Below are 26,958 nucleotides of genomic sequence, written 5' to 3'. Positions count from 1 at the left end.
CTAAGAGACCTGGGGCGTGTTCAGAAGGACAACAATTTTTAAACTTTCAGATAAACATATGTTATGTACATCAAAGGAATCAAGTCTGCTCTATTCGCTGCATTTTATCTGCAACGTTTGGCTACTGAAGGTGGCCCAAAGAAAGCTAGCATCGTCAATCACTAATACCAAACACACCCATTCCTGTACTAATCTACTGTACTATATTACAGGGAGTAGACCTCATCCTCACACACTACACTCTGTTGCTCTCTGCTTTGAGTGGACGTTGCGTTGTGCAGGAGCATTAATATGGATCTAACTGCATCATCAGCCCTCACACTGAGTTAAGTGAAAAATACACACACCCCTTCCTCACTGAGTTAACTGTTAAATTCATTGCACATTGTTTCAGGTGTCATGGCGATCAAATGGCTTCGGTTAAAACTCTTAACTGCATCTCACGCACCCACACAGCCTCCTGCCTGAAGCTGCTCTACTAACATCAAAAGGAGTTAAGCACTTTGCATTGTGGGTAAGATCTCAGCATGACGGCTGCAGTCTTAAGTCTCATTAAAAACTTCTAGAACTGGAACTCGGACATTAAAGCTTTCTAGATCTCTGAAACTCACTGCTGCTCTCAAAGTTTTTCACCTTATGGATCAACTAGTATATTTGACATATTAACTCCAGTGTGTTTGGCTGCATGCATGCTGTGTACGGTAGCATTCATCTCTGCAGCATACAGTTTGAAGGGCCGCTTATATATTGAGGACAGTACATTGCTGAAGTAATGTGTTGCTATGCAATAAGAATGGCAAAAATGAATTATATATGTTTACTTAAAAAAAGGTTTATTCATTGAAATTGCACTTTGAAATAGTTAATTAATAGTTACTTTTGAGGAGAAATACAAAGCAAACATCACATGTTGTTAGTGGGCCCTACTTCTGGAGAAACGGTTAGGAAATAGTTAGGACAGCAACATTTCTCACTAGCATGATGAATACCTAAAGGCATGCACAGCTGACATACAGTCTAGTCCTCCAACTCATATTTCAGCCTATAGAATACTTCTTACATTTATTTACACCAGAAAGCTAAAAGGAAAGGTGTTAGCTCTTTACATACACGTTTCCACAAATCATAACTATCACAGATCATATTATATATAATTGATATAAAATCTGTACTGATGTTACTTTGATATGTTTTGTTTAAGGTGACAAGATCAGACAGGATGATTTTGTTATCACGGGTATGTGGTATGAAAGAGTACTCTTTTCTAAAGAGTATTGTATGAGCATACATGTACTGTATGTCATATAGTATTGTCTGTTAAAGCATATCTTATGATGGAAAACTGAATATCCTTGAATGATTCGTTTTTTCCCTCGCCCAAATCCACCTACCCTCTTCTCTCTCTACCCGCCTCTCCTTCTCTCTGGACTCTACCAGTCCAGGGCTGGTTGAGGGGTGTTTAGAGGATGCCCAGGATGCGTCCCACCCACCAACGGCAGGGCATGATGACTCTGCAGGCTACCCTGCACCCGCGGTAGTGGTAGGGCCAGGGTTGGAACCCGCCCAGGGGCTCACAGATCCTCTGGCACTGGGTGTGGCTCCTCCGGCACTCCGTACAGCACACGCCCTGGTGGTCCAGCATGGGGTCAAAGGTCATGGTGCCCTCTTCGCCATCCAGGCCACGCTTTATGTTGAGTGAGAGGAACAGAAGGGGAGGAAAGGCAGATAGAGGGGAGAAGTAGGAGGATAGATGGAGACAGAAAGGGAGTAAGGGGAGTGAGAGAGTGAAATACTGATAATAGCCACATTTTCAACACCTCTCTAAACCCATTTATGTCTGTGTATAAATGTATAATGTGTTTCTGTGTAGAATTATATTTCTCATTCAATGATTTATCTCAAATGCAAACAGAGTTCTGTGTCTTTGGGAGTCTGGTTCTATTGGGAGTCTGGGGATGTCTGTTTCTCTCAGGGGAAGGAGAAGGAGGCGGAGCGGTGAGGATTAGGGGAAGTCTAGGGGTCTGGACATGGACAGAGGGGCAGGAGGGGAGCAATTTACACTCCTGAAAGGCTCAATGGGACTTTAGTTTGGTATTCTAAAGGGGTTCGTGAGGCGCAGACAGACTCGGCGTGACAAGCAAACACACACACACGCTCTGAGTGACAGGCGCACTCACATAATCACACACGGTCGGGGTGACATTGTGACCCCAACATCTGCTCCTGCTCACACAGCTGTGCATGCTGGGAGAGAGACGGGACCAGGACAGAAACCATTTGTCAGACACTCAACTGTTGACATAAGCGTGTGAACATAACATTATATATCTGAGAGAGGATGTGGTCTGGCTGTTAGAATAGGCCAATGGTAACACAGCAAACACTGTCAATGAAGGTCAAATATTAGTGCTCTGCTGTGGGAATCTCGAGTAACACAGCATACTGACTGATTGGTCCGGGGACTCACGTGATAGGGGTTCTCGGGGTTAAATTCTGCTTCCGGGTTCACTTCCTCCTCTGCCCCGGGTGCCTGGCGACGCTGATGAGGGGCCGCCCTCCTCTTCCTCTGCCCACCTGGGGAGAGCACAGAGACAGTCAATACACTATGGAAGCCAACACAACTGAATTTGACATCTGGTCATTATTGGAGACACTTTTGAAGGCAGCACACCTACATTGCTAATACTAATTGCAAAAAACCTACTAATTGTACTGTTTTGCATATCTCTAGTGCATCATGTTGCTATGTGCATTGCTTGGAGTCACTTTCATAACTTATTGTTGTTCTGTGATAATATAAAGGGGCTGATTGGGTACTGTTGGTGTAGGTGGGGCGGAGCCAGAAGATTGGCAGGTCTCCACACAAATCACGGATCTTGGAGCTGAGGAAGGCAGGGTCAGAGTGGGGCACGTCAGCTGCCACCCAGATCCGTGACTGTTCCTCAAATTTAGCAGGCATCACCTCATCCTCCTGGAGATAGAAAGACAGGGGGGTTATAAATACACAATAAACATTGAAATGTAAATCATATAAGTAGCTCTCGACTATACAAAGTTGCCAGACAGACAGACACGGGCTCTGGAAAGCCCCTGGGCTTACACTATGTTTGACGGACAGTAATTCTTTTCCTATTTAATGGCAATTTTCGGACTCTTTTGACTCCTTGTCTGTTTTGATGTGGTTTGCTCTTTCTCGTTCCCCATTTTCTGTTTAAATATTTTGCATGTTTTCTAAATGAAACCAATAACAAAGTACATATTAAAACAGGTCAATCCCTCATACTTTATGAAGCCCGAGGTAGAACTGAGTAGAAAATACAGTAGAGTTGTTCCACCAATTCGGTGCCTTTTGAGAAAGGTAACTTGGTCAATTTATTTTTGATTTCACCTCATTTTAACATTCTGTCATAAAGAGCACATCTTTAACTTAATAAACAGCACGTTTTCCAATTTCATGACGTAAAAAATATAAGTGCCAAATAAAGTAACAGGGTTGATCATAACAGAATTGATGATTTCTTCTTAAATCAGTCATAAATCCCTTTGTGACAGGGGGAATGGAAGCCTGTTGTCTGCAACGGAGTGGCAAAAACAATGCAATTGTTAAAACATTTCTAGCTAGTCTATCTATGGGTAACAGGGTTGGCGTGTTATGCTCGACCTGCTTAGTTTTCCACTACAAAACACCAGAAAATGTCCAAAAAGAGTAGAACCATCTCACCTTCTTTAACTCTAGGATTTGACTATTAGATAGTCAATGTTTATTTTTTTAAAGGAATAGTTTAACCATATTAAAATGAGAGTTCAGTTCACATAACAGGGTTGACCTTAAAATGAGGGACAGACGTCAATGAATCATTAATCACATGAAATAAATAATACTCTTCAGAAGTAACTTTGTCAAAGCAACAAAATAACTAGGGCTTTACCATTTAAACTTGGATAAAATGTGGGACTAAGTGGGTTAAAATCTTGATAGAAGTGACACAGGGTTGACGGAGCAAGCCTTTAGTCATAACTGTGTGTGGTGAGCTTTCTGGCACCCAGAGCTGCTGAGGCATCAGCCAAGTGGGTGCCATGCATTGTGAAGGAGAAGACCAGTAGCTACATGACTCAGGCTGGTTCCCAGAGTAGCCTTCTACATACACCCTTCATCAACCGTCTCCCTGACCCCCTTCCATCTTTGGAGGATTAATGCACACAATGACTTTGACTCTACTGGTTGACCTAACTATAGCTAGTGAACTCAATGTATTGCTTGTTTGTTTTTTGCTTTTGAAGAGCTTTCAGATTGTTATGAAAAGCGAGTTAGACGTTTAATAAATTATTATTATATTAAAAGTCTGATTTATTGAATTCTCCAAAGGCAACTTCATTTAATATTGCAGGCTTTTGAAATTCATAATTGGTGCACAGTTTCTACTTAAAATATCAAAGGAACGCAAAGGCACTCATCTTGTGTAATGACCCAGTAGCTCTTCTGTTGATGAAAAAACCTTCAGGTTCTCCAGTATTTAGGTGCTCAAACAAAGTCAGGAGACATTCACATTAAGTCTACAAGCTGACAGAAAAACATGACCTACATATTAAAAAGTATATCATCTGATTTCTAGATCAAAAACACACACACACACACACACACACACACACACACACACACACACACACACACACACACACACACACACACACACACACACACACACACACACACACACACACACACACACACACACACACACACACACACACACACACACACACACACACACACACACAGAGAGATAGACACAAACACACAGCTAACACTAATAACATGGTAGTAACATTGTATTATTAGAGTAATAAACATGTGTGCTAGTTACTAAACAGGTAATAGATAGTCAGGGGAATGTTATCATCTAACCCAACAGATTACTTTTTCATTTTAAATTGTTAGCTTGGGGGACAAACAACAGCAAGGGTCCTCCACTGCAGGACCGATAAGAGTCTATCTGACCCAGTGTGTGTGTGTGTGTGTGTGTCACCCCTGCGAGACTGATAAGAGTTTATCTGACCCATATTTCCCATCACTCTAAATTACAGCAGATGACCAGCCTGCAGCTACTATTATAACCACATCTCCCTATCTGAGCCGAACACACACACACACACACACACACACACACACACACACACACACACACACACACACACACACACACACACACACACACACACACACACACACACACACACACACACACACACACACACACACACACACACACACACACAGTTTGGCACACAGCAGAATAAATAAATGGCTGTTCACAAGGCAGAGAGTCATGTACTGTGTGTGTGTGTGTGTGTGTGTGTGTGTGTGTGTGTGTGTGTGTGTGTGTGTGTGTGTGTGTGTGTGTGTGTGTGTGTGTGTGTGTGTGTGTGTGTGTGTGTGTGTGTGTGTGTGTGTGTGTGTGTGTGTGTGTGTGTGAGAGAGAGAGAGAACAGCCCTGCATGATGTTTAATGATGTGTACATGGTGCATATGCAGCGCTAACTGATTTAAATAATCAGACGGCCTCATTTCGGCAAAGGGACAGCTTACACACACACTCACAAACACACACACACAGAGAAACACACACAAACACAACTTGCAGCACTGTGACAGCTTGACAGGCTTGTTCAGATGTTGTTAAGATCAGTGTGTCGATCCAACCCACCTCGTCCCAGTTTGGCCAGAGAGTGTGAAAAGATGACTCACAAGCAAAAGCAATCCTTCTCTCTGAGAGGCATGTGCTAGTGTGTGTATGTGTGTATGTGTGTATGTGTGTGTGTGTGTGTGTGTGTGTGTGTGTGTGTGTGTGTGTGTGTGTGTGTGTGTGTGTGTGTGTGTGTGTGTGTGTGTGTGTGTGTGTGTGTGTGTGTGTGTGTGTGTGTGTGTGTGCGTGTGTGTGTGTACACGTGTGTGTATAGCGCTGAGCGATTCACCGAAATCTATATTTTCCACTTTTTGAACAACTAATGACTTAGGTTTAATTATTTGAATTCAGTTTTTTTCATGAGCTCATTACGCACATTGCAGCCGTTTCTCTAGAGATAAATCCGTTTAAGCCCGAACTGTGCGATGTAGTAGGGAGTTGTAGTTTCCAAAAGAACAATATTCTACATAGTAATTAACTACAATGACTATAATCCATTGTGCGCCTACTTGTCCAGTCTGTGTTTCTTTTACACCTGCTATGTAAAAGAGATAGAAAACTGCAGGATCGAAGAGGGATAGAGAGCAGTTGCTTTGCGAGGTACCTGAAAATACATGATCAAAGTGATCGATAGTTATATTCTTACTTTGAAGATCTACCTAAATAGTGATTTTGTCAGACAGAGATGAGAAGATGATGTGGAATTAAATAATAAAGTAATCAAATAAAACAAAAGTAAAATAAAATACTGAACTCTTTTATTAAAGTAATGTGAATAAATGATGGCTAATAAGAGATAAATAGTAATGGGCATCACTACCATCATGGGACATTTACTAATGGTTTTATTCTGAGTTGTTACAGCATCAACCCAAATAATGACTAGTACATGAAATGGTTTAAAAAAATTATCAAAACCAAAATCGAAAACCGTGTGTCACGACTTCCGCAGAAATCTTGTTCGGGTGGTGTTCGGCGGTCGACGTCACCGGCTTTCTAGTCACCACCGATCCATGTTTCATTTTCCTTTTGTTTTGTCTGTATTACACACACCTGGTTTCAATTCCCATATCATGTTCCTTATTTAACCCTCTGGCATACCTTTCTGTTCTGTCTGTGATTGTTGGTGTCTTAGTGGTTGTTGTAGGTGTTAGTTTGTATGTATTTTCCTTATTGGAATATTGCTTGTTTGTTTTATTGAGTAAACTCAGTTGTTTTTCTCTAATCTGTGTCCTGCGCCTGACTCCGCTACATCTCTGTACCCAATCGCTGACAGAATCACGGACCTTTCAAATGGAGTCAGCAGGTGCAGCCAGCCCTTCTCTCCCAGTAGAGGAGCGCGTCCAGCAGCACGCAACCATGTTACAAAGTCTCGGGACAGCCATGGATCGCGTGCTGCAAACAATGGACAGATGGGAGAGAGGAGGCTTTCCTGTAAATCCAACATCATCACCTCCGCCCGCACCTCAACCCACACCGATGTCCACCCCTCCTTTGTCAGGACCCAGTGGGATTCGGCTCTTGCTCCCGGGAGCGTATGACGAAACAGCTGCCGGGTGCCAGGGGTTCCTACTCCAGCTGGAGCTCTACCTGGCAGCTGTTCAGCCGGCCCCTTCGGGACGCGAGAGAGTGAGCGCCCTCATCTCCTGCATGACTGGAAAAGCCCTGGAGTGGGCCAACGCCATCTGGGGAAGGGAAGGCTCGACTCTGGATGACTACGAGGACTTCTCCCGCCGCTTCCGGGCAGTTTTTGATCATCCACCTGAAGGGAGAGCGGCGGAAGAGCGATTGTTCCATCTGAGACAGGGGATGAGGAGCGCTCAAGAGTTCGCACTGGACTTCAGAACTCTGGCCGCTGGTGCGGGATGGAATGAGCAGGCCCTGATCGACCACTATAGGTGTAGTTTACGAGAGGACGTTCGTAGGGAGCTAGCCTGCAGGGACACCACTCTCAACCTGGACCAGCTGGTGGATTTATCTATCCGGCTGGATAACCCGTTGGCCTCCCGCGGACGTCCGGATCGGGGTCCGTCCGTTCCATTTCCCAGCACCTTGGATCCAACACCGATGGAGTTGGGAGGGGCTGCTATGAGGGGGGCCGGAGGGGGGACCATTCCCTGCACCAGCTGTGGCCGCAGAGGGCATACTGCTGGTCGGTGCTGGGGTGGTTCTCCAGGAAGTCGAGGTAGCAGGCGGAGCACTGGTGGGTCATCCCAGGTGAGTAGGCACACAACTCACCCATAGCCCCCTGTTGCACACATGTGGTTACCTATAGAATTTCCTGAGTTTTCCCGCATTCCCAGCATAAGGCGCTAGTATATTCAGGTGCAGCTGGGAACTTTATTGACCACTCCTTGGCACATAGATTAGGGATCCAGTTTGTTCCTGTTGATGTTCCCTTCTCTATACATGCCTTAGATAGTCGTCCTTTGAGGTCGGGGCTAATTAGGGAGGTCACAGCTCCCATTACTATGATAACGCAGGGGGGTCACGAGGAGAGAATTAGTCTCTTCCTGATCGACTCTCCTGCGTTTCCTGTTGTTTTGGGCCTTCCCTGGTTGGCCTCTCATGATCCTATTATTTCGTGGCAACAGAGGACTCTCAAGGGATGGTCCTGTCAGTGTTCAGGGAGGTGTGTAGGTGTTTCCTTAGGTGCCACTACGGTGGAAAGTCCAAACCAGGTTTCCACCATGCACATTCCCCCCGAATATGCCGATTTGGCACTCGCCTTCTGTAAAAAGAAGGCAACTCAATTACCACCCCATCGACAGGGGGATTGTGCGATAAATCTCCAGGTAGGTGCTGCACTTCCCAGGAGTCACGTGTATCCTCTGTCACAGGAGGAGACGGCGGCTATGGAAACATATGTCACCGAATCTCTGGGACAGGGATACATTCAGCCTTCCACTTCACCTGTCTCCTCGAGTTTATTTTTTGTGAAGAAGAAGGATGGACGTTTACGCCCGTGTATTGACTATCGAGGTTAAAATCAGATTACGGTAAAATACAGTTACCCGCTACCTCTCATCGCCAGTATGACAGAATCATTGCACGGGGCACGCTTCTTCACAAAATTGGACCTCAGGAGCGCTTACAACCTGGTGCGTATCCGGGGAGGGCATGAGTGGAAGACGGCGTTTAGTACCACTTCTGGGCACTATGAGTACCTCGTCATGCCGTATGGGTTAATGAATGCACCATCAGTCTTCCAATCCTTTGTGGATGAGATTTTCAGGGATCTGCACGGGCAGGGTGTAGTGGTGTATATAGATGACATTCTAATATACCCGGTGTGACTGCAGTGGTCAGCTGGGGCGGACAGGGCTTTTGGTCACCTGAAGGCTCTGTTTACCTCGGCTCCTGTACTGGCTCATCCTGATCCCTCCTTGGCATTCATAGTAGAGGTGGACGTGTCCGAGACGGGGGTAGCTGTCTCAGCGCTCGGGTACACCACCGAAGCTCCGTCCCTGTGCTTTCTTTTCGAAGAAGCTCAGCCCGGCGGAGCGAAACTATGATGTGGGTGATTGGGTGCAATTGGCTGTTGTCAAGGCTCTGAAGGCGTGGAGGCATTGGCTTGAGGGAGCTAAACACCCTTTCCTCATTTGGACTGACCACCGCAATCTGGAGTACATCCGGGCGGCGAGGAGAATGAACCCTCGCCAGGCAAGGTGGGCCATGTTTTTCACCCGCTTTGTTTTCACCCTATCCTACAAACCAGGTTCCCAGAACGTTAAGGCAGACGCACTGTCCCGGCTGTATGCTACAGAGGAGCGGTCCACGAATCTAACTCCCATAATTCCAGCTTCTCGCCTGGTGGCACCGGTGGTATGGGAGGTGGACGCGAACATCGAGCGGGCGTCACGTGCAGAGCCCACTCCCCCTGAGTGTCCAGCTGGACGTTTGTACATTCCGTTTGATGTCCGCGATCGTTTTATCTGTTGGGCTCACACGTCACCCTCCTCTGGTCATCCTGGCATCGGTCGGACGGTGCGCTGCCTTGCTGGGAAGTACTGTTGGCCCACTTTAGCTAAGGACGTGAGTGTTTATGCTTCCTCCTGTTCGGTATGCGCACAGTGCAAGGCACCTAGACAGCTGCCCAGAGGGAAATTACAACCCCTTCCCGTTCCACAACGACTGTGGTCACACCTATCGGTGGATTTCGTGACGGATCTTCCTCCGTCGCGGGGTAACACCACAATCCTGGTCGTTGTGGATCTGTTTTCTAAGTCCTGCCGTCTCCTTCCTTTACCCTGTCTCCCTACGGCTCTACAGACTACGGGGGCCCTGTTCACCCACGTATTCCGGCACTACGGGGTACCTGAGGATATAGTTTCTGATCGGTGTCCCCAATTCACATCTAGAGTCTGGAGGGCATTTATGGAACGCCTGGGGGTCTCGATCAGCCTTACCTCAGGTTTCCACCCCGAGAGTAACGGGCAGGTGGAGAGAGTCAACCAGGATGTGGGTAGGTTTCTGCGGTCCAATTGCCAGGACCGGCCGGGGGAGTGGGCGGTTTACATCCCCTGGGCGGAGATGGCCCAAAACTCCCTCCGCCACTCCTCTACCAACCTATCACCGTTTCAGTGTGTGCTGGGTTATCAGCCGGTCCTGGCACCATGGCATCAGAGCCAGATCGAGGCTCTAGTTCTCTGATAATCTGACAGCTGCTAACAGGACATTAAAGCCTCCTTGTATGTGAGCTGGAACTTTATGCTTCTCCTGACTGCAGGGTTACTGGCTCATGACCTTCTCTGGCTGTTCATTAAGTTGCTACATTAAGGGAAAAAACAACACCAGTATAGAGAAACATGAATAGATAGATGTTCACCATCAAATACTTCTAAACTGGCTTCACTCTGAGAGAAATGGACAACATGACAGTCAGGGCTTTAACACATGACTTGGGGCATAGGGGGTGGGGAGTTCCTTGTGTCAGGTGAGGCCATATCACAGGTCTTGTTTGGGTATAGTTTGTGGCAGAAGAGCCCCTCCAGGCCAGAGAGAGAGCTCATGTTTGGGTCTGGATGCCAATCTACTACAATCTCTTCCTTTCCCTTTACAAGCCCTCAGGCTAAACACATCCAGGCCAACTAACCACACACACACTGCCACAGCAGACACATCCACACACAGCTAACCCAGCCAGAGTCAACCACTCAGTTCATCTTAGATCTGTCCTGTAATCGCTTAAATTACCGCAGTCCCTATATCTACCCCGCCCCCCAACCCTGTTAACCGTGTCTGACAGTTGATAGGTGTGTGTCGTGGTCAGATAGGTAACCCAGAACTTCTCTGACCTGATACCTTCACCTTTAGACAGACAGAGACACACAGAGGAAGGTGATGAGTGAAGTAGCACGCAAGTGTTAGAGTGAGAGAAATAGAGGGAGGGAGAGAGAGACGGAAAGAGAGAGAGAGAGATAGAGAGACAGAGGCACTGGTGTACCGGACACACCCGCAGCCCCAACAAGGCTGAGGGGCCCATGAGATCTGCGGGCCCATGTGCTTGTCATCAATGTCTATTTATTTTTTTGGTGTAATAAATCCTTTTGACAGTAACCTTCTAAAAATAAATTTATTCATATACCTTTTTTAATTTCCATATGTACCAAGTGTTTGTTTCTTGGGCTTCAGGAATGTGACTGAAAAAGTTCCTCAGCCCTTGAAAAAGAAACATTTAAACTGATTGAAAGTATAAGGGGGATATCCATGAACAAATGTCGTGGTCAAGGCTACGATGGTGACAGTGCAATGAGTGGAGCTTAATCAGGTGTTCTAAAGTTCATATCAGACAGAGAGCCTAATGCTTCTTATGTAATTCTTTATGAGTTTTAGTTTAGAGAACGAGCCCTCTGCAGAAACGACAGTTACAGGGATGGTTGTCACGTTCCTGACCTATTTATGTTAGTTTTTGTGTGTTAGTTGGTCAGGACGTGAGGTTGGGTGGGCATTCTATGTTATCTGTTTCTATGTTGGTTTCGGTTTGCCTGGTATGGCTCTTGATTAGAGGCAGGTGGTTTGCGTTTGCCTCTAATTAAGAGTCATATTTAGGTAGGGCATTCTCACTGTTTGTTTGGGGGTGATTGTCTCCTGTGTCCGTATGTTATGTTCGTACCACATGGGACTGTAGCGTTTGTTTGTTTCGTTTTCGTTTCGATGTCGTCTGTTACCTGTACGTAAGTTTATGTTTAGTTATGTAAGTTTATGTTCAGGTCTCGTCAACGTCGTTTTGTTATTTTGTAGTTTTGAAAGTGTTTTGTTTCGTTTCGTGTGCCATCATCGTTGTTAAATAAAGATGGCTTATTTCCCAAAGCCTGCGTTTTGGTCTGAGGATCCTTCTCTCCTCACCTCATCCGAGGATGAGGAGAGCGTCACCCGTTACAGAATCACCCACCAAGCTAAGACCAAGCGGCAAAGGAAAACGAAACGGAGTAAGGGACAGGAGAGAAAGGAGCAATGGACATGGGACGATGTTTTGGATGGAAAGGGTTGCTACACTTGGGAGGAGATCCTGGCTGGGAGGGATCGCCTCCCATGGGAACAGGTGGAGGCATTGAGGAGAGCAGAGGCTACCTGGGAGAGGAACCGGAGCTATGAGGGAACGCGTCTGGCACGGAAGCCGAAAAAGCCCGTAAGTAATTCCCAAAAATTTCTTGGGGGGGGGCTAGGAGATAGTGGGCCAAGGGCAGGTAGGAGACCTGCGCCCACTTCCCAGGCTTACCGTGGAGAGCGGGAGTACGGGCAGGCGCCGTGTTACGCAGTAGAGCGCACGGTGTCTCCTGTACGAGTGCATAGCCCGGTGCGGGTTATTCCACCTCCCCGCACTGGGAGGGCTAGATTGGGTATTGAGCCAGGTGTCATGAGGCCGGCTCAACGCGTCTGGTCTCCAGTGCGTCTCCTCGGGCCGGCATACATGGCACCGGCCTTACGCATGGTTTCTCCGGTTCGCCTACATAGGCCGGTGCGGGTTATTCCACCTCCCCGCACTGGTCGGGCAACCGGGAGCATTCAACCAGGTAAGGTCGGGCAGGCTCAATGCTCAAGAGAGCCAGTACGCCTCCACGGTCCGGTATTTCCGGCACCACCTCCCCGCCCCAGCCTAGTACCTACAGTGTATACACTACGCACTAGGCTACCAGTGCGTATCCTGAGCCCTGTTCCTCCTCCACGCACTCTCCCTGTAGTGCGTGTATCTAGCCCGGTGCCTCCAGTTCCGGCACCACGCACTAAGCTACCAGTGCGTCTCCAGAGCCCTGTACAAACTGTATCTTCTCCCCCTACTAATCCTGATGTGCTTGTCCTCAGCCCGGCGTCACCAGTGCCGGTACCACGCATCAGGGATAGAGTAGGCTTTGAGAATACAGTGTGCCCTGTCCCTGCTCCCCGCACTAGTAGGAAGGTGCTTATCATTAGCACGGTGCCTCCAGTTCCGGCACCACGCACCAGGTCTACAGTGCGCCATATCCGGCCAGAGCCATCCGTCTCACCAGCGCCATCTGAGCCATCCGTCTCCCCAGCGCCATCTGAGCCATCCGTCTCCCCAGCGCCATCTGAGCCATCCGTCTCCCCAGCGCCGTCTGAGCCATCCGTCTGCCAGGAGCCTGCAAAGCCGCCCGTCTGCCATGAGCCTGCAAAGCCGCCCGTCTGCCATGAGCCTACAGAGCCGTCAGCCAGACAGGAGCCGCTAGAGCCGTCAGCCAGACAGGAGCCGCTAGAGCCGTCAGCCAGACAGGATCTGCCAGAGCCGCCAACCAGACAGGATCTGCCAGAGCCGCCAACCAGACAGGATCTGCCAGAGCCGCCAACCAGACAGGATCTGCCAGAGCCGCCAACCAGACAGGATCTGCCAGAGCCGCCAACCAGACAGGATCTGCCAGAGCCGCCAGCGAGCCATGAGCAGCCAGAGCCGTCAGAGCGCCATGAGCAGCCAGAGCCGTCAGAGCGCCATGAGCAGCCAGAGCCGTCAGCCTGCCATGAGCGTCGAGAGCCGTCAGCCTGCCATGAGCGTCGAGAGCCGTCAGCCTGCCATGAGCGTCGAGAGCCGTCAGCCTGCCATGAGCATCGAGAGCCGTCAGCCTGCCATGAGCGTCGAGAGCCGTCAGCCTGCCATGAGCGTCGAGAGCCGTCAGCCAGCCATGAGCATCGAGAGTCGTCAGTCAGCCATGAGCTGCCCTTCAGCCTGAAAAGGCTAGATACCCAGAACTGCCCATCAGTCCAGAGCTGTCTCTCTGTCCGGAGCTGCCTTTCAGTCCGGAGTTGCCCCTCTATCCTGATCTCCCTCTCTATCTTTATCTACCTCTATAGTCTTATCTATCCCTCTGTCTTGGTTTATCTCTCTGTCCCGGTATTGTCATTATTAGATATGTTATTAGGAGGATTTTGTGGGGGAAGTAAGAGGGTGGACATTCTTGAAGGGAGGGGGCTAGGATGGATTATGGTGGGGTGGGAACCGCGCCCGGAGCCTGAGCCACCACCGTGGTTAGATGCCCACCCAGACCCTCCCCTAGACTTTGTGCTGGTGCGTCCGGAGTTCGCACCTTGTGGGGGGGGTACTGTCACGTTCCTGACCTATTTATGTTAGTTTTTGTGTGTTAGTTGGTCAGGACGTGAGGTTGGGTGGGCATTCTATGTTATCTGTTTCTATGTTGGTTTCGGTTTGCCTGGTATGGCTCTTGATTAGAGGCAGGTGGTTTGCGTTTGCCTCTAATTAAGAGTCATATTTAGGTAGGGCATTCTCACTGTTTGTTTGGGGGTGATTGTCTCCTGTGTCCGTATGTTATGTTCGTACCACATGGGACTGTAGCGTTTGTTTGTTTCGTTTTCGTTTCGATGTCGTCTGTTACCTGTACGTAAGTTTATGTTTAGTTATGTAAGTTTATGTTCAGGTCTCGTCAACGTCGTTTTGTTATTTTGTAGTTTTGAAAGTGTTTTGTTTCGTTTCGTGTGCCATCATCGTTGTTAAATAAAGATGGCTTATTTCCCAAAGCCTGCGTTTTGGTCTGAGGATCCTTCTCTCCTCACCTCATCCGAGGATGAGGAGAGCGTCACCCGTTACAATGGTAAAACAGCTTGGTTGCCGTAGCAACATAAGGGAAACTAGGCAGAAGGGAGGAGTGCTTAAATTAAAGCAGTTCTGCAATATCTTTAATTGCGTTTCTCATTCTCCTTAATTGCTGGCCTCAACACGTTACGGAACAAGATTAACTTTGATTTTCGTTCTTACTGGTGAATTGACGATTGAGATTGAGGAATATCAACAGTCCCTTATCTCTGGTATATCTTGGCATGCATCATTCAAAAATAAGTTTAAATTGTGTGCAGCGCAATGGACATATAATTCACAATGTCTCAGGAAAGACTGTCTGGGTTGGCAATACCCAGTATAGAAAACAGTCGGGCCGCAACCTGGACCTACAGGCCGTGGTGAAAACATTTGCACACAAAAAAGGAGTACTTCAGGAGACCAAGGGAGTCTCAAGTTGGATTTAATATGTTTTAGGCCTCATTTAATTTTCCTTGAATATTGCAGTCCATTTGTGTAGGATATTAGCAGACAATAAATAGTAGCTGAATTTATCCTCAAGCCAACTACTTTTTTCCTCATTGTTAGGCTATTTGATGTGTAATTTTTATAAAAAGATTTTAAATAGCACCTAAATCGCAGCTAAAGACGCTAAAGATGGTATTATACAGTACCAGTCAACAGTTTGGACACACCTACTTATTTCAAGGTTTTTCTTTATTTTTTACTATTTTATACATTGTAGAATAATTGTGAAGACATCAAAACTATGAAATAACATACTGAACACATAGGGACAAATCAAATATATTTTATATTTGAGATTCTTCAAAGTAGCCACCATTTGCCTTGATGACAACTTTATACACTTTTGGCATTCTCTCAACCAGCTTCATGAATGCATTTCAATTAACAGGTGTGCCTTGTTTAAAGTTAATTTGTTGAATTTCTTTCCTTCTTAATTTATTTGAGCCAATCAGTTGTGACAAGGTAGAGGTGGTATACAGAAGATAGCCCTATTTGGTAAAAGACCAAGGCCATATTATGGCAAGAACAGCTCAAATAAGCAAAGAGAAATGACAGTCCATCATTACTTTAAGACATGAAGGTTAGTCAATCCGGAAAATTTCAAGAGCTTTTAAAGTTTCTTCTTGCAAAAAACAAAAGCGCTATAATGATATTGGCTCATGAGGACCGCCACAGGAAAGGAAGACCCAGAGTTACCTCTGCTGCAGAGGATAAGTTCATTAGAGTTACCAGCCTCAGAAATTGCAGCCCAAATAAATGCTTCACAAAGTTCAAGTAAAAGACACATCTCAACATTAACTGTTCTGAGGAGACTGTGTGAATCAGGCCTTCATTGTTGAATTGCTGCAAAGAAACCACTACTAAAGGACACCAGTAAGAAGAAGAGACATCATTGGGCCAAGAAACACGAGAAATGGACATTAGACCGGTGGAAATCTGTCCTACAATAGCTATAGATAGTACACTTCATAATGAAACAATCCCTACTAAGCTAGTGTTTTGAGGGTGGACTTACAGTATTTTTTTTACATTAATAGACTGGTTTTACTTTCTATCCAAGCTGTGAGAAGGCGAGGACAGCTCATGTCATGCAGGTTCAGGTAGCCTATATATTCAGCTGTATATAAAAATAAAAATAAATTGGTAGCTGATTAGTATTCTGTTGTATCGGAAATTATTTTGACAATCTGCATTGTTTGAATTTCAAACTTTAATGACTGAATTATATTATTGCCACAAGCCAGAAGTAAAATAATGTCAGCATTGTGATACCGTGTATAGCTTCGTGAAATGTTAGGCTTAACCTGAGAAAATGACCACCAAATAGGCCTACCAATAAACATTTATCCATTAGCTAAAACAAACGGCGACCTTGCCAGGCGCCCCAGAGGAGCTGTGTTACGCCTGTGGACAGAGGGAGAGGGAGACTGGATAGAGAGAGGCAGTAAGAGAGCTGAGGTCATTCCTACCAGGTCGAACAGAAGTGAGTCTTTGTTGAGAGTTTTCACATCAGGCAGGTGAGCTTTGACCTGGGTCTTAATGTAACACTTCTCTCCTCCAGCGAAACGGACACCAGTTATACCCTGGAGAGAGAGAGATTGAAGAGAGCAAATGGATTATAACAAACACATTTAAAATTTAATGAGCAATGTGCATCCAACATGTTACATAATTACTTCAATGTACCATTGGAATTAGAATTTTTTGCTATTGCTGTTGTTCTTTCAAACTTACAACCTGGAAGTCGTGGACCTCCACTGCTTCCCCATTTCCGCTGCCGGTGCGGAATCTCTCTATGTTGTTGGTACCATCAATCTCCATAGAGCCCTCCTCCACCTTACCGTTAATACTCATGCTGTAGTGGACGTAGTAGACCTGCCACACACACACACACGCACGCACACACGCACGCACGCACGCACGCACGCACGCACGCACACACACACACACACACACACACACACACACACACACACACACAGGGAATGTTTTCATACCCGTAAGAAGGAGCGACGGAGAAGGAATCATAGTTTTGTGCGAGGTTGTGCGAGGTGACCATTGTTTTAAGATTTAATATGGGGGGTTTTCTATTCGTTTTTAACATTTAGTTTAGTTGAAGTTAGTTTTCAGACTTGATTTACTATTTTTTATTTAGTTTCAGTTTGATAAAAATCTTTCTATTTCCTTTTTTTATTATTTAGTGTTAGGGATAGAAGGTAGCCTAGGCGTGGGAGACTAGGAGACATGTATGTGTTTTTGGCCTATAGTTGGACCGCAGAGTGAAGGAAAAGCAGCCATCAAGTCCTCAGCATATGTGGGAACTCCTTCAAGACAGCTGGAAAAGCATTCCTCATGAAGCTGGTTAAGAGAATGCCAAGAGTGTGCAAAGCTGTCATGAAGGAAAAGGGAGGCTACTTTGAAGAATTTCAAATAAAAAATATATTATGATTTGTTTTAACACTTATTTGGTATGCTACATGATTCCATATGTGTTATTTCATAGTTTTTATGTCTCCACAATAAAACAAAAGGTTTTATAGTTATTATGACACCTCCACTGTGGGGCTCTATTGCCTACTGCCATCGCGTGTTCGCTCTTTCAAACTACCTGTGAGTTCTATTGGCTGCTGTATTTAACTTTCAGCTAACAAGAGCTTGCATCCCTCTTCAAATAGTCTATTGGTATAAGAAATGCTGAAAAAAATTATGTCCGACAAGCTATTCTAGTCTAGCTTTTCCTGCCTGGGACTCCAAGAGCTACGGAGCATTTTTTAAAGGAGAGAGGCGGGCGGAGGTTCGTATTCCCAAGAGACAGAGGTTGTAAGTTAGAAGCTTATTATGCATCACCCATCATTAATTAGCTAAACATAAGGCTAATACTGCATTGAATATATTTCTTGAAAGACATAGGCTAGGACATGTATATATCAACTATAACAGGATGATCTATTTTGGAATCAATTTGAATGTAGTTGATGGAGAGGGAGAAAGACTGAGAGAGAGTGCTCGCGTGTGCACTGATTTAAAACAACGATATTTGATTGTAAAACTCTGACTCTGAAAAAAATATATATATATTTACAATAAAAAAAACAAGGTGAGCCCTGAAAGCCAGATGGAGATGGGTAAATTCGGTCTTTATATTACTGTAGCATAGACTATGCTGCAGCAAATGCAAGCCTACCTGTCACAAGAAAAAAAGGTACCATGATGAGATGATAGGTCTACAATACATTGTGAACTGCGCTCCATACTGAGATGGGCTGTCTGTCCCCATGCTGAGCGTTGATTCATCATGCAGAGGCCATAGAGAAGCCAGATTTAGACATCACATATAATTGAACAGTCCATTTCACTCCATGCTGTTCATATAAATCATTTATTGTAATTTACCGGTTTCTCGCAGTTACTTAAGGGGGAGGTTTTGGGTGGTAAATCCCTGTAAATCTTGATAACCGGGTTCCCGCCATTCAACCCTAATCGGGATATGTAATAGAGTAGCAGCAGCGTATGTGAAGTGTGAAAGTGTGTCTGTATGAGTGTACGTGTGGCGTCGATATGCATGTGTGTGTGTATTTTGTGCGTGTGAGTGTATGTAGTGTGTGTGCTTGGGGGTAGAAGCTGCTCAGGTGCCTTTTGGTCCCAGACTTGGCGCTCTGGTACCGCCAGTGATGATACGGGCCGTACGCATTACTCTCTGTAGCGCTTTGCAGTCACATGCAGAGTAGTTGCCATACCAAGCGGTGATGCAGCCAGTCAAGATTCTATAGATGGTTTTGAGGATCTGAGGGCCCATGACAAATATTTTCAGCCTACTGAGGGGGAAGGGTTGTAATGCCTTCTTCACGATTGTGTTGGTGTGTTCGGACCATGATAGGTCTTTAGTGATGTGGACACTGAGGAACTTGAAGCTTTCGACCTGATTCACTACAGCCCCGTCGAAATGAAAGGGGCGTGTTCGACCCTCCATTTCCTGTAGTCCACAATAAGCTCTTTCGTTTTGCACACGTTGAGGCAGAGGTTGTTGTCCTGGCACTACAATGCCAGGACTCTGATCTCTTCCCTATAGGCTGTCTCATCATTGTCAGTGATCAGGCATACCACCGTTGTGTCGTCGGCACACTTAATGGTGGTGTTGGAGTCAAGCGCGGCCAACTGTCATGGGTGAACAGGGAGTACAGGAGGGGACTGAGGACGCACCACTGAGGGGCCCCCGTGTCAAGGGTCAGCGTGGAGGATGTGTTGCAGCCTACCCTCACCACCTGGCGGTGGCCCATCAGTTTGTCCAGGGAGGTGTTCAGTCCCAGGGTCCTTAGCTTAGTAATGAGCTTGGAGAGCACTATGGTGTTGAACGCTGAGCTGTAGTCAATGAACAGTATTCTCATAAACAGCTGTTCCTTTTGTCCAGGTGGGAAAGGGCAGTGTGGAGTGCAATAGAGATTGCGTCATCTGTGGATCTGTTGGGGTGGTATGCGAGTTGGAGTGGGTCCAGGGTTTCTGGGATGATGGTGTTGATGTGAGCCATGACCAGCCTTTCAAAGCACTTCATGGCTACAGATGTGAGTTCTACGGGTCGGTAGTCATTTAGACAGGTTACCTTGGTGTAACCTGTCTAAATGTGGTGAGAGCTGGGACCACAGTCTCAAGGTCCCCCTGCTCAAGCCAGTGCATGTCCAGGCCCGTCTGAAGTTTGCCAATGACCATCTGGATGATCCAGAGGAGGAATGGGAGAAGGTCATGTGGTCTGATGAGACAAAAATAGAGCTTTTTGGTCTAAACTCCACTCGCCGTGTTTGGAGGAAGAAGAAGGATGAGTACAACCCCAAGAACACCATCCCAACCGTGAAGCATGGAGGTGGAAACATCATTCTTTGGGGATGCTTTTCTGCAAAGGGGACAGGACGACTGCACCATATTGAGGGGAGGATGGATGGGGCCATGTATCGCGAGATCTTGGCCAACAACCTCCATCCCTCAGTAAGAGCATTGAAGATGGGTCTTGGCTGGGTCTCCCAGCATGACAACAACCCAAAACACCCAGCCAGGGCAACTAAGGAGTGGCTCTGTAAGAAGCATCTCAAGGTCCTGGAGTGGCCTAGCCAGTCTCCAGACCTGAACCCAATAGAAAATCTTTGGAGGGAGCTGAAAGTCCGTATTGCCCAGCGACAGCCCCGAAACCTGATGGATCTGGAGAAGGTCTGTATGGAGGAGTGGGCCAAAATCCCTGCTGCAGTGTGTGCAAACCTGGTAAAGAACTACAGGAAACGTATGATCTCTGTAATTGCAAACAAAGGTTTCTGTACCAAATATTAAGTTCTGCTTTTCTGATGTATCAAATCCTTATGTCATGCAATAAAATGCAAATTAATTACTTAAAAATCATACAATGTGAATTTCTGGAATTTTGTTTTAGATTCCGTCTCTCACAGTTGAAGTGTACCTATGATAAAAAATTACAGACCTCTACATGCTTTGTAAGTAGGAAAACCTGCAAAATCAGCAGTGTATCCAATACTTGTTCTCCCCACTGTATGTAGGCAGCCTCTATGTACTAGTGTTGGCTATTTAACAGTCTGAGACAGAATCTGTTTTTCAGTCTATCTGTCCCAGCTTTGATGCACTTGTACTGACCTCGCCTTTTGGATGATAGCGGGGTTAACAGGCAGTGGCTTGGGTGGTTGTTGTCCTTAATGATCTTTTTGGCCTTCCTGTGACCTCGGGTGCTGTAGGTGTCCTGGAGGGCAGGTAGTTTGCTCCCGATGATGCGTTGGGCAGAATGCACCATCCTCTGGAGAGCTCTGCGGTTGCGGGTGGTGCAGTTACCCTATCAAGCGGTGATACAGCCCGATAGGATGCTCTCAATTGTGCATCTGTAAAAGTTTGTGAGAGTTTTAGGTGACAAGCCACATTTCTTCAGTCTCCTGAGGTTGAAGAAGCACTGTTGCGCCTTCTTCACCACACTGTCTGTGTGAGTGGACCATTTCAGTCTGTCAGTGATGTGTACGCTGAGGAACTTGTAGCTTTCCACCTTCTCCACTGCGGTCCCGTCGATGTGGATAGGGGGGGTGCTGTTTCCTGAAGTCCACGATCATCTCCTTTGTTTTATTGATGTTGGGTGAGAGGTTATTTTCCTGGCACCACACTCCCAGAGCCCTAACCTCCTCCCTGTAGGCTGTCTCGTCATTGTTGGTAATCAAGCCTACTACTGTTGTGTCATCTGCAAACTTGATGATTGAGTGGGAGGTGTGCTTGGCCACGCAGTCATGGCTGAACAGGGAGTACAGGAGGGGACTGAGCACACAACCTTGTGAGGCCCCAGTGTTGAGGATGATCAAAGGTGTTGTTTCCTACCTTCCCCACCTGGGGGCGGCCTGTCAGGAAGTCCAAGACCCAGTTGCACGGGGCGGGGTTCAGGCCAGGGCCTCGAGCTTAATGATAGGCTTGGAAGGTACTATGGTGTTGAATGCTGAGCCATAGTCAATGAATAGCATTCTCACTTATGTATTCCTCTTGTCTATATGGGATAGGACAGTGTGCTGTGTGATGGGATTGCATCATCTGTGGATCTATTGGGGCGGTAAGCAAATTGAAGTGGGTCTAGGGCGACAGGTAAGCTGGAGGTGATATGATCCTTCACTAGTCTCTCAAAGCACTTCATGATGACAGCAGTGATACAGAAGTACTACGGGGCGATAGTCATTTAGTTCAGTTACCTTTGTTTTCTTGGGTGCAGGAAAAATGGTGGCCATCTTGAAGCATGTGGGGACAGCAGACTGGGACAGGGAGAGATTTAATATGTCCGTAAACACACAGCCAGCTGGTCTGCGCATCCTCTGAGGACGCGGCTAGGCGAGGGTTAACACGCTTAAACGTCTTACTCACATTGGTCATGGAGAAGGAGAGCCCACAGTCCTTGGTAACGGGCCACGTCGGTGGCACTGTGTTACCCTCAAAGTGGGCAAAGAAGGTGTTTAGCTTGTCTGGAAGCAAGACGTCAGTGACAGCGACGTGGCTGGTTTTCCTTTTCCTTTTAATAGTCACATTGGGTACAAAATCTCCTATACACTTCCTGATAAACTCAGTCACCGAATCAGTGTATTCGTATATATTATTCCCGGAACATATCCCAGTCCGCGTGATCAAATCTTGAAGCGTGGATTCCGATTGGTCAGACCAGCGTTGAACAGACCTTAGCACGGGTACTTCCTGTTTGAGTTTATGCCCATAGGAAGGGAGGAGCAAAATGGAATCGTGGTCAGATTTGCCAAAAGGAGCGAATGGGAGGGCCTTGTATGCATCCCGGAAGTTGGAGTAACAGTGGTCGAGTGTTTTGACAGCGCAAGAACTACAGTTGATATGTTGATAGAACTTCGGCAGCCTTTTTCTCAAATTTGCTTTGTTAAAATCCCCAGCTACAACAAATGCAGCCTCAGGATATGTGGTTTCCAGTTTGCATAAAGTCCTAGCAGAGTTCTTTGAGTGCTGTCGTGGTATCAGCTTGAGGGGGGATATACACGGTTGTGGCTATGACCAAAGAATATTATCTTGGGAGATAATACGATCAGCATTTGATTGTGAGGTATTCTAGATCAGGGGAACAAAAGGACTTGAATTCCTGTATGTTATCACAATTACACCATGAGCCGTTAATCATGAAACATATACCCCCGCCCTTCTTCATTTAGCTCATCTGGTAGGTTTACGTCACTAGGCAGCTCTCGGCTGGGTTTCCCTTTGTAATCTGTGATAGTTTGCAAGCCCTACCACATCCCACGAGCGTCAGAGCTGGTGTAGTAGGATTCGATCTTAGTCCTGTATTGACGATTTGCCTGTTTATGGTTCGTCGGAGTGCGTAGCCGGATTTCTTGTAAGCGTCCAGATTAGTGTCCTGCTCATGAAAGCGGCAGCTCTAGCCTTTAGCTCAGTGCGGATGTTGCCTTTAATCCATGGATTCTGGTTGGGATAGGTACATTTGGTCACTGTGGGGACAACGTCGTTGATGCACTTATTAATGAAGCCGGTGACTGATGTGCAATTGGATGAATCCCGGAACATATTCAAGTCTGTGCTAGCAAAATAGTCAAAATAGTAGCGTAGTATCCGCTTCATCGGACCACTTCTGTATTGAGCACGTCACTGGTACTTCCTGTTTGAGTTTTTGCTTGTAAGAAGGAATCAGGAGGATAGAGTTATGGTCCGATTTGCCAAATTGAGGGTGGGGGAGAGCTTTGTATGCCTCTCTGTGTGTGGAATGAAGGTGATCTAGATGTTTTTATCTCTCTAGTTGCACAGGTAACATACTGGTAGAAATTAGGTAAAACAGATTTCAGTTTTCCCGCAATAAAATCACCGGCCACTAGGAGTGCCGCCTCCGGATGAGCATTTTCTTGTTTGCTTATGGCTCTATACAGCTCGTTTTGTGCGGTCTTACTGCCAGCAGCGGTTTGTGGTGGTAAATAGACAGCTACGAAAAAATACAGATGAAAACTCTCTTGGTAAATAGTATAGTCTACAGCTTATCATGAGGTATTCAAGAGCCGACCTCTATAGCACCGTCTTTGTCTTCTTCGAGTGTCGGAGTTTAGGGCTTCTTTCACCTCCGAATCATTGAAGCAGAAGTCCTCATCCAAATTGAGGTTAGTGATAGCTGTTCTGATGTCCAGAAGTTGTTTTCGGTCATAGGAAATGACAGCGGAAACATTATGTGAAAAAAAAGTTAAGAGCAGCTCAAAAGAAATACACAAAATAGCACAATTGGTCAGGAGCCTGTAAAATGGCTGCCATTCCTCTGTGAGAGCATGCACAGTGCCATTGAGGCCCTCTCCATCTTGAAATAGTCCATTTTCTTATTTTCAAGTAAAATTAATTGGCTGGTCCATCTTGATGTCACGACTCCAACCGGGTCATCAGGTCATGCCAACAGGGTCATCTGGAGGGATCAGTCAATGAAGTTGGAAGTCCCGCCCAGTTGTCTAAATCAAAACTGTAAAAATCCCCAATGGCGCTGCCCATGCTAACAGGCTTTTGGCCAGTAGAGGACTCCGTACAACTTCATGGCCAGAACATGGATTTATTTGGTTAGGTTTAAATTATAATTCAATTTTATGTGACTTGGATTTAAAGGATAAGCACCTAGTCTGGTGCAAGAATTATGATGGAAGGACACTCTATTGCCCATGTTTACACTAATCCAATGCTTTTTTGAAACTTTAATAGTAGATATAAGAATAATCAAGTACCTTTACCTTTATCTGACAGAAAGAGAGAGGGGAAAAAAACCAAATGAAGTCATGGCACATTTGACATGTTATGTTTTGTAATATTAAACATGTATCACATGTATCCACTTCCAATAGGGTTAATAACAACAGATACAACAGCATTTAGCCGCCAGATTCAGAAGCTCCAAAACCCCATTCAAAAACCAGCTTGAAAACCCAGTTTGATTTTGGAAGTTTAGAAGAACGAAACTCAAACTCAACATAATTTATAATTTATTTTATTTTACACTGAACAAAAAATATATAAACTCAACATGTGAATTGTTGGTCCCATGTTTCATGAGCTGAAAGAAAGAAAAAAAACTGAAATGTTCCATATGCACAAAAAGCTTATTTCTCTCAAATTTTGTGCACAAATCTGTTTACAACCCTGTTAGTGAGCATTGCTACTTTGCCAATAAATCCACACATCTGACAGGTTTGACATATCAAGGAGCTGATTAAACAGCATGATCATTACAAAGTTGTACCTAGTGCTGGGGACAATAAAAGGCCACTTTAAAACGTGTAGTTTTGTAACACAACACAATGCCACAGATGTCTTGAGGGAACGTGCAATTGACATGCTGACTGCAGGAATGTCCAACAGAGCTGTTGCCAGAGAATTGAATGTTAATTTCTCTACCATAAGCCCTTTTGTGTGGAAAAATCTGTCTGATTGGCTGGGCCTGGCTCCCCAGTGGGCCCACCCATGGCTGCACCCCTGCCCAGTCATGTGAAATCCATAGATTAGGGTCTAATGAATTTATTTAAATTGACTGATTTCCTTATGTGAACTGTAACTCAGTAAAATATTTTTAATTGTTTCATGTTGCATTTATATTTTTGTTCAGTTTATTTTAGTTCGTTTTGCAGTCAAAGATAATAGTTTCAGTATAGTTTTAGTTTTTATAATATTTTCTTTTTTATTTTAGTTTCAGTTTTCAAAGTGGGTTTCTAATTTTAGTTTTTATTTAAGTTTCAGTTTTCGTTTACTATGTGTGTGTGAGAGAGAGAAGGGGGGTGTAGATTTCATATATGGCTTGTGGGGAGGTTCATAATGGGTGAGTTTTGTTTACATTCCCCCATCCACATCCTAGAAACAGCAAGAAAAACAGGCACAGACAGACACTACCCTGCACCCAAAATCTACAAAATGAAATGCATTGAAAAATTCCTAACAAAATGAGTATGCTATTCTTGCTCAGGCAATGCATTTCAACTCATGTAGGCCTAAAGCTACCAAATTGATTAAAAACATATTTTTAAAGTAGCCTGGGCCTACCTCGCTCACACCTCTCGAACCCGGTACATCAGCAGGACCTTCAGTCTTAGAAACATACAAGGCTTCCATTCAGCTACCCTCTTGACTCTTGAAAAGCAAGAGTCGCTGGCTGGTTCAAGGCCCAATGTCTCTTGAACTCGCTATCGTCATAGGGACTAATGCTTACATGGTTGTCGTTGTTGTTCCAGAAGTAAAAAGCTCCGATAGCCCCGAACAGCAGCAGAATTGCCCCGGCGATAAGAACCACAATCCCGGTCTTCAGCAGGCGGCTGGTGGCAGCCGGTTTAACGGCCACAGCCGTGTATGCCTGTGGTGAACACATTAACCATTTACACATGAATGCCACCTAAACAAAGTTCAAAAAGTGTTGATAAAGTGTTGATAATGTGTTGCGCTTATAAAAGTTAATTTCAACCACAACACCTCCCTCAGAATGAGCAGGTGTCTTCGTGGATTGTCCAAACAAAGTTTTCTGAGAGTAGTCTATCTGGCACACTTTACACGTTTCTATTATTTAGAAACTAAAGCAAAGATATATGATATAGGCTGCTTACCGGTGGCATAAACTGTTGCAGGTCATCGAAACTCGCTAAGGCGATGGGCTCTTTCTCTGAACACCCGGCCATGGCTGCGAATGGGTCTGAGAGCCTGAGCAAAGGTCTCTCTCTCTCTCTCCTCTCTCTTCTCTCTCGTTCTCTCTGGAACAGGGCAGGGGGAACAAAACTGCCCATTCATGCGAGAGGCGTGTTATATAACTGGCCTGGGAAACGACATTACATTTACATTTACATTTAAGTCATTTAGCAGACGCTCTTATCCAGAGCGACTTACAAATTGGTGCATTTACCTTATGACATGGTGGAAGGTATGCGTTTTAAAATTCTGTCACTCTGTTGGCCTCGCAACAGGGGTTCCATAAGGAATGCAGAGTAGGACGGTGTTAAGGCTTTGAGTAGACTGAGGAAGAACAGCCTGTTCGGGTCTTGAACCAACCACAGGGCAAGTGCATTCATTAACGTCTGTGTAAAACATGTCCAGATCTCTTGGCAGAGGCACTCACATACAGGCAGTGTAGGACTACAAAATCTAAGAAATCCTTTGGCATAATGTGTGTATTTACGTTTGACAGGTACATATGTTGCATTATTTCTCTAGTCCTAATCCAGACGGGACCGCGCCT

The 26,958-nt window shown here is 45.7% G+C and overlaps 1 protein-coding gene across 2 annotated transcripts; it reads right to left on the bottom strand.

Annotated features, from left to right (window-relative positions):
- Window positions 1-816: 816 nt before the first annotated feature.
- On the bottom strand, window positions 817-26,477 carry LOC129813895 (leukocyte cell-derived chemotaxin 1-like). Of its 2 annotated transcripts, none has more exons than XM_055866492.1 (7): window positions 26,333-26,477; window positions 25,945-26,085; window positions 16,971-17,108; window positions 16,703-16,816; window positions 2,818-2,971; window positions 2,468-2,574; window positions 817-1,684 (listed from the first exon to the last, which is right to left on the bottom strand). In XM_055866492.1, exons 1-7 carry the CDS (start codon window positions 26,402-26,404, stop codon window positions 1,460-1,462), a joined length of 951 nt encoding a protein of 316 aa, XP_055722467.1. In that variant the 5' UTR covers window positions 26,405-26,477; the 3' UTR covers window positions 817-1,459. The 2 variants fall into 2 exon arrangements, with proteins under 2 accessions (XP_055722467.1, XP_055722466.1); XM_055866491.1 differs by having other exon boundaries at window positions 16,968-17,108; window positions 26,333-26,476.
- Window positions 26,478-26,958: the final 481 nt, after the last annotated feature.

The sequence above is a fragment of the Salvelinus fontinalis genome, chromosome 17 (assembly GCF_029448725.1).
Source record: "Salvelinus fontinalis isolate EN_2023a chromosome 17, ASM2944872v1, whole genome shotgun sequence".
In the NCBI taxonomy this organism is placed as follows: domain Eukaryota; kingdom Metazoa; phylum Chordata; class Actinopteri; order Salmoniformes; family Salmonidae; genus Salvelinus; species Salvelinus fontinalis.
This window is presented reverse-complemented; position numbering and strand designations above follow the sequence as displayed.

Bases quoted from the DNA above. Each gene is read 5' to 3' on its own strand.
- LOC129813895 (XM_055866491.1), bottom strand. From the start codon at position 26,404: ATGGCCGGGTGTTCAGAGAAAGAGCCCATCGCCTTAGCGAGTTTCGAT. The intron at 17,109-25,944 runs GTAAGCATTAGT...TGTGTGTGGCAG, and splicing joins GGAACAACAACGACAACCAT to GTCTACTACGTCCACTACAG. The intron at 2,575-2,817 runs GTACCCAATCAG...TGCTCTCCCCAG, and splicing joins CCGCCCCACCTACACCAACA to GTGGGCAGAGGAAGAGGAGG.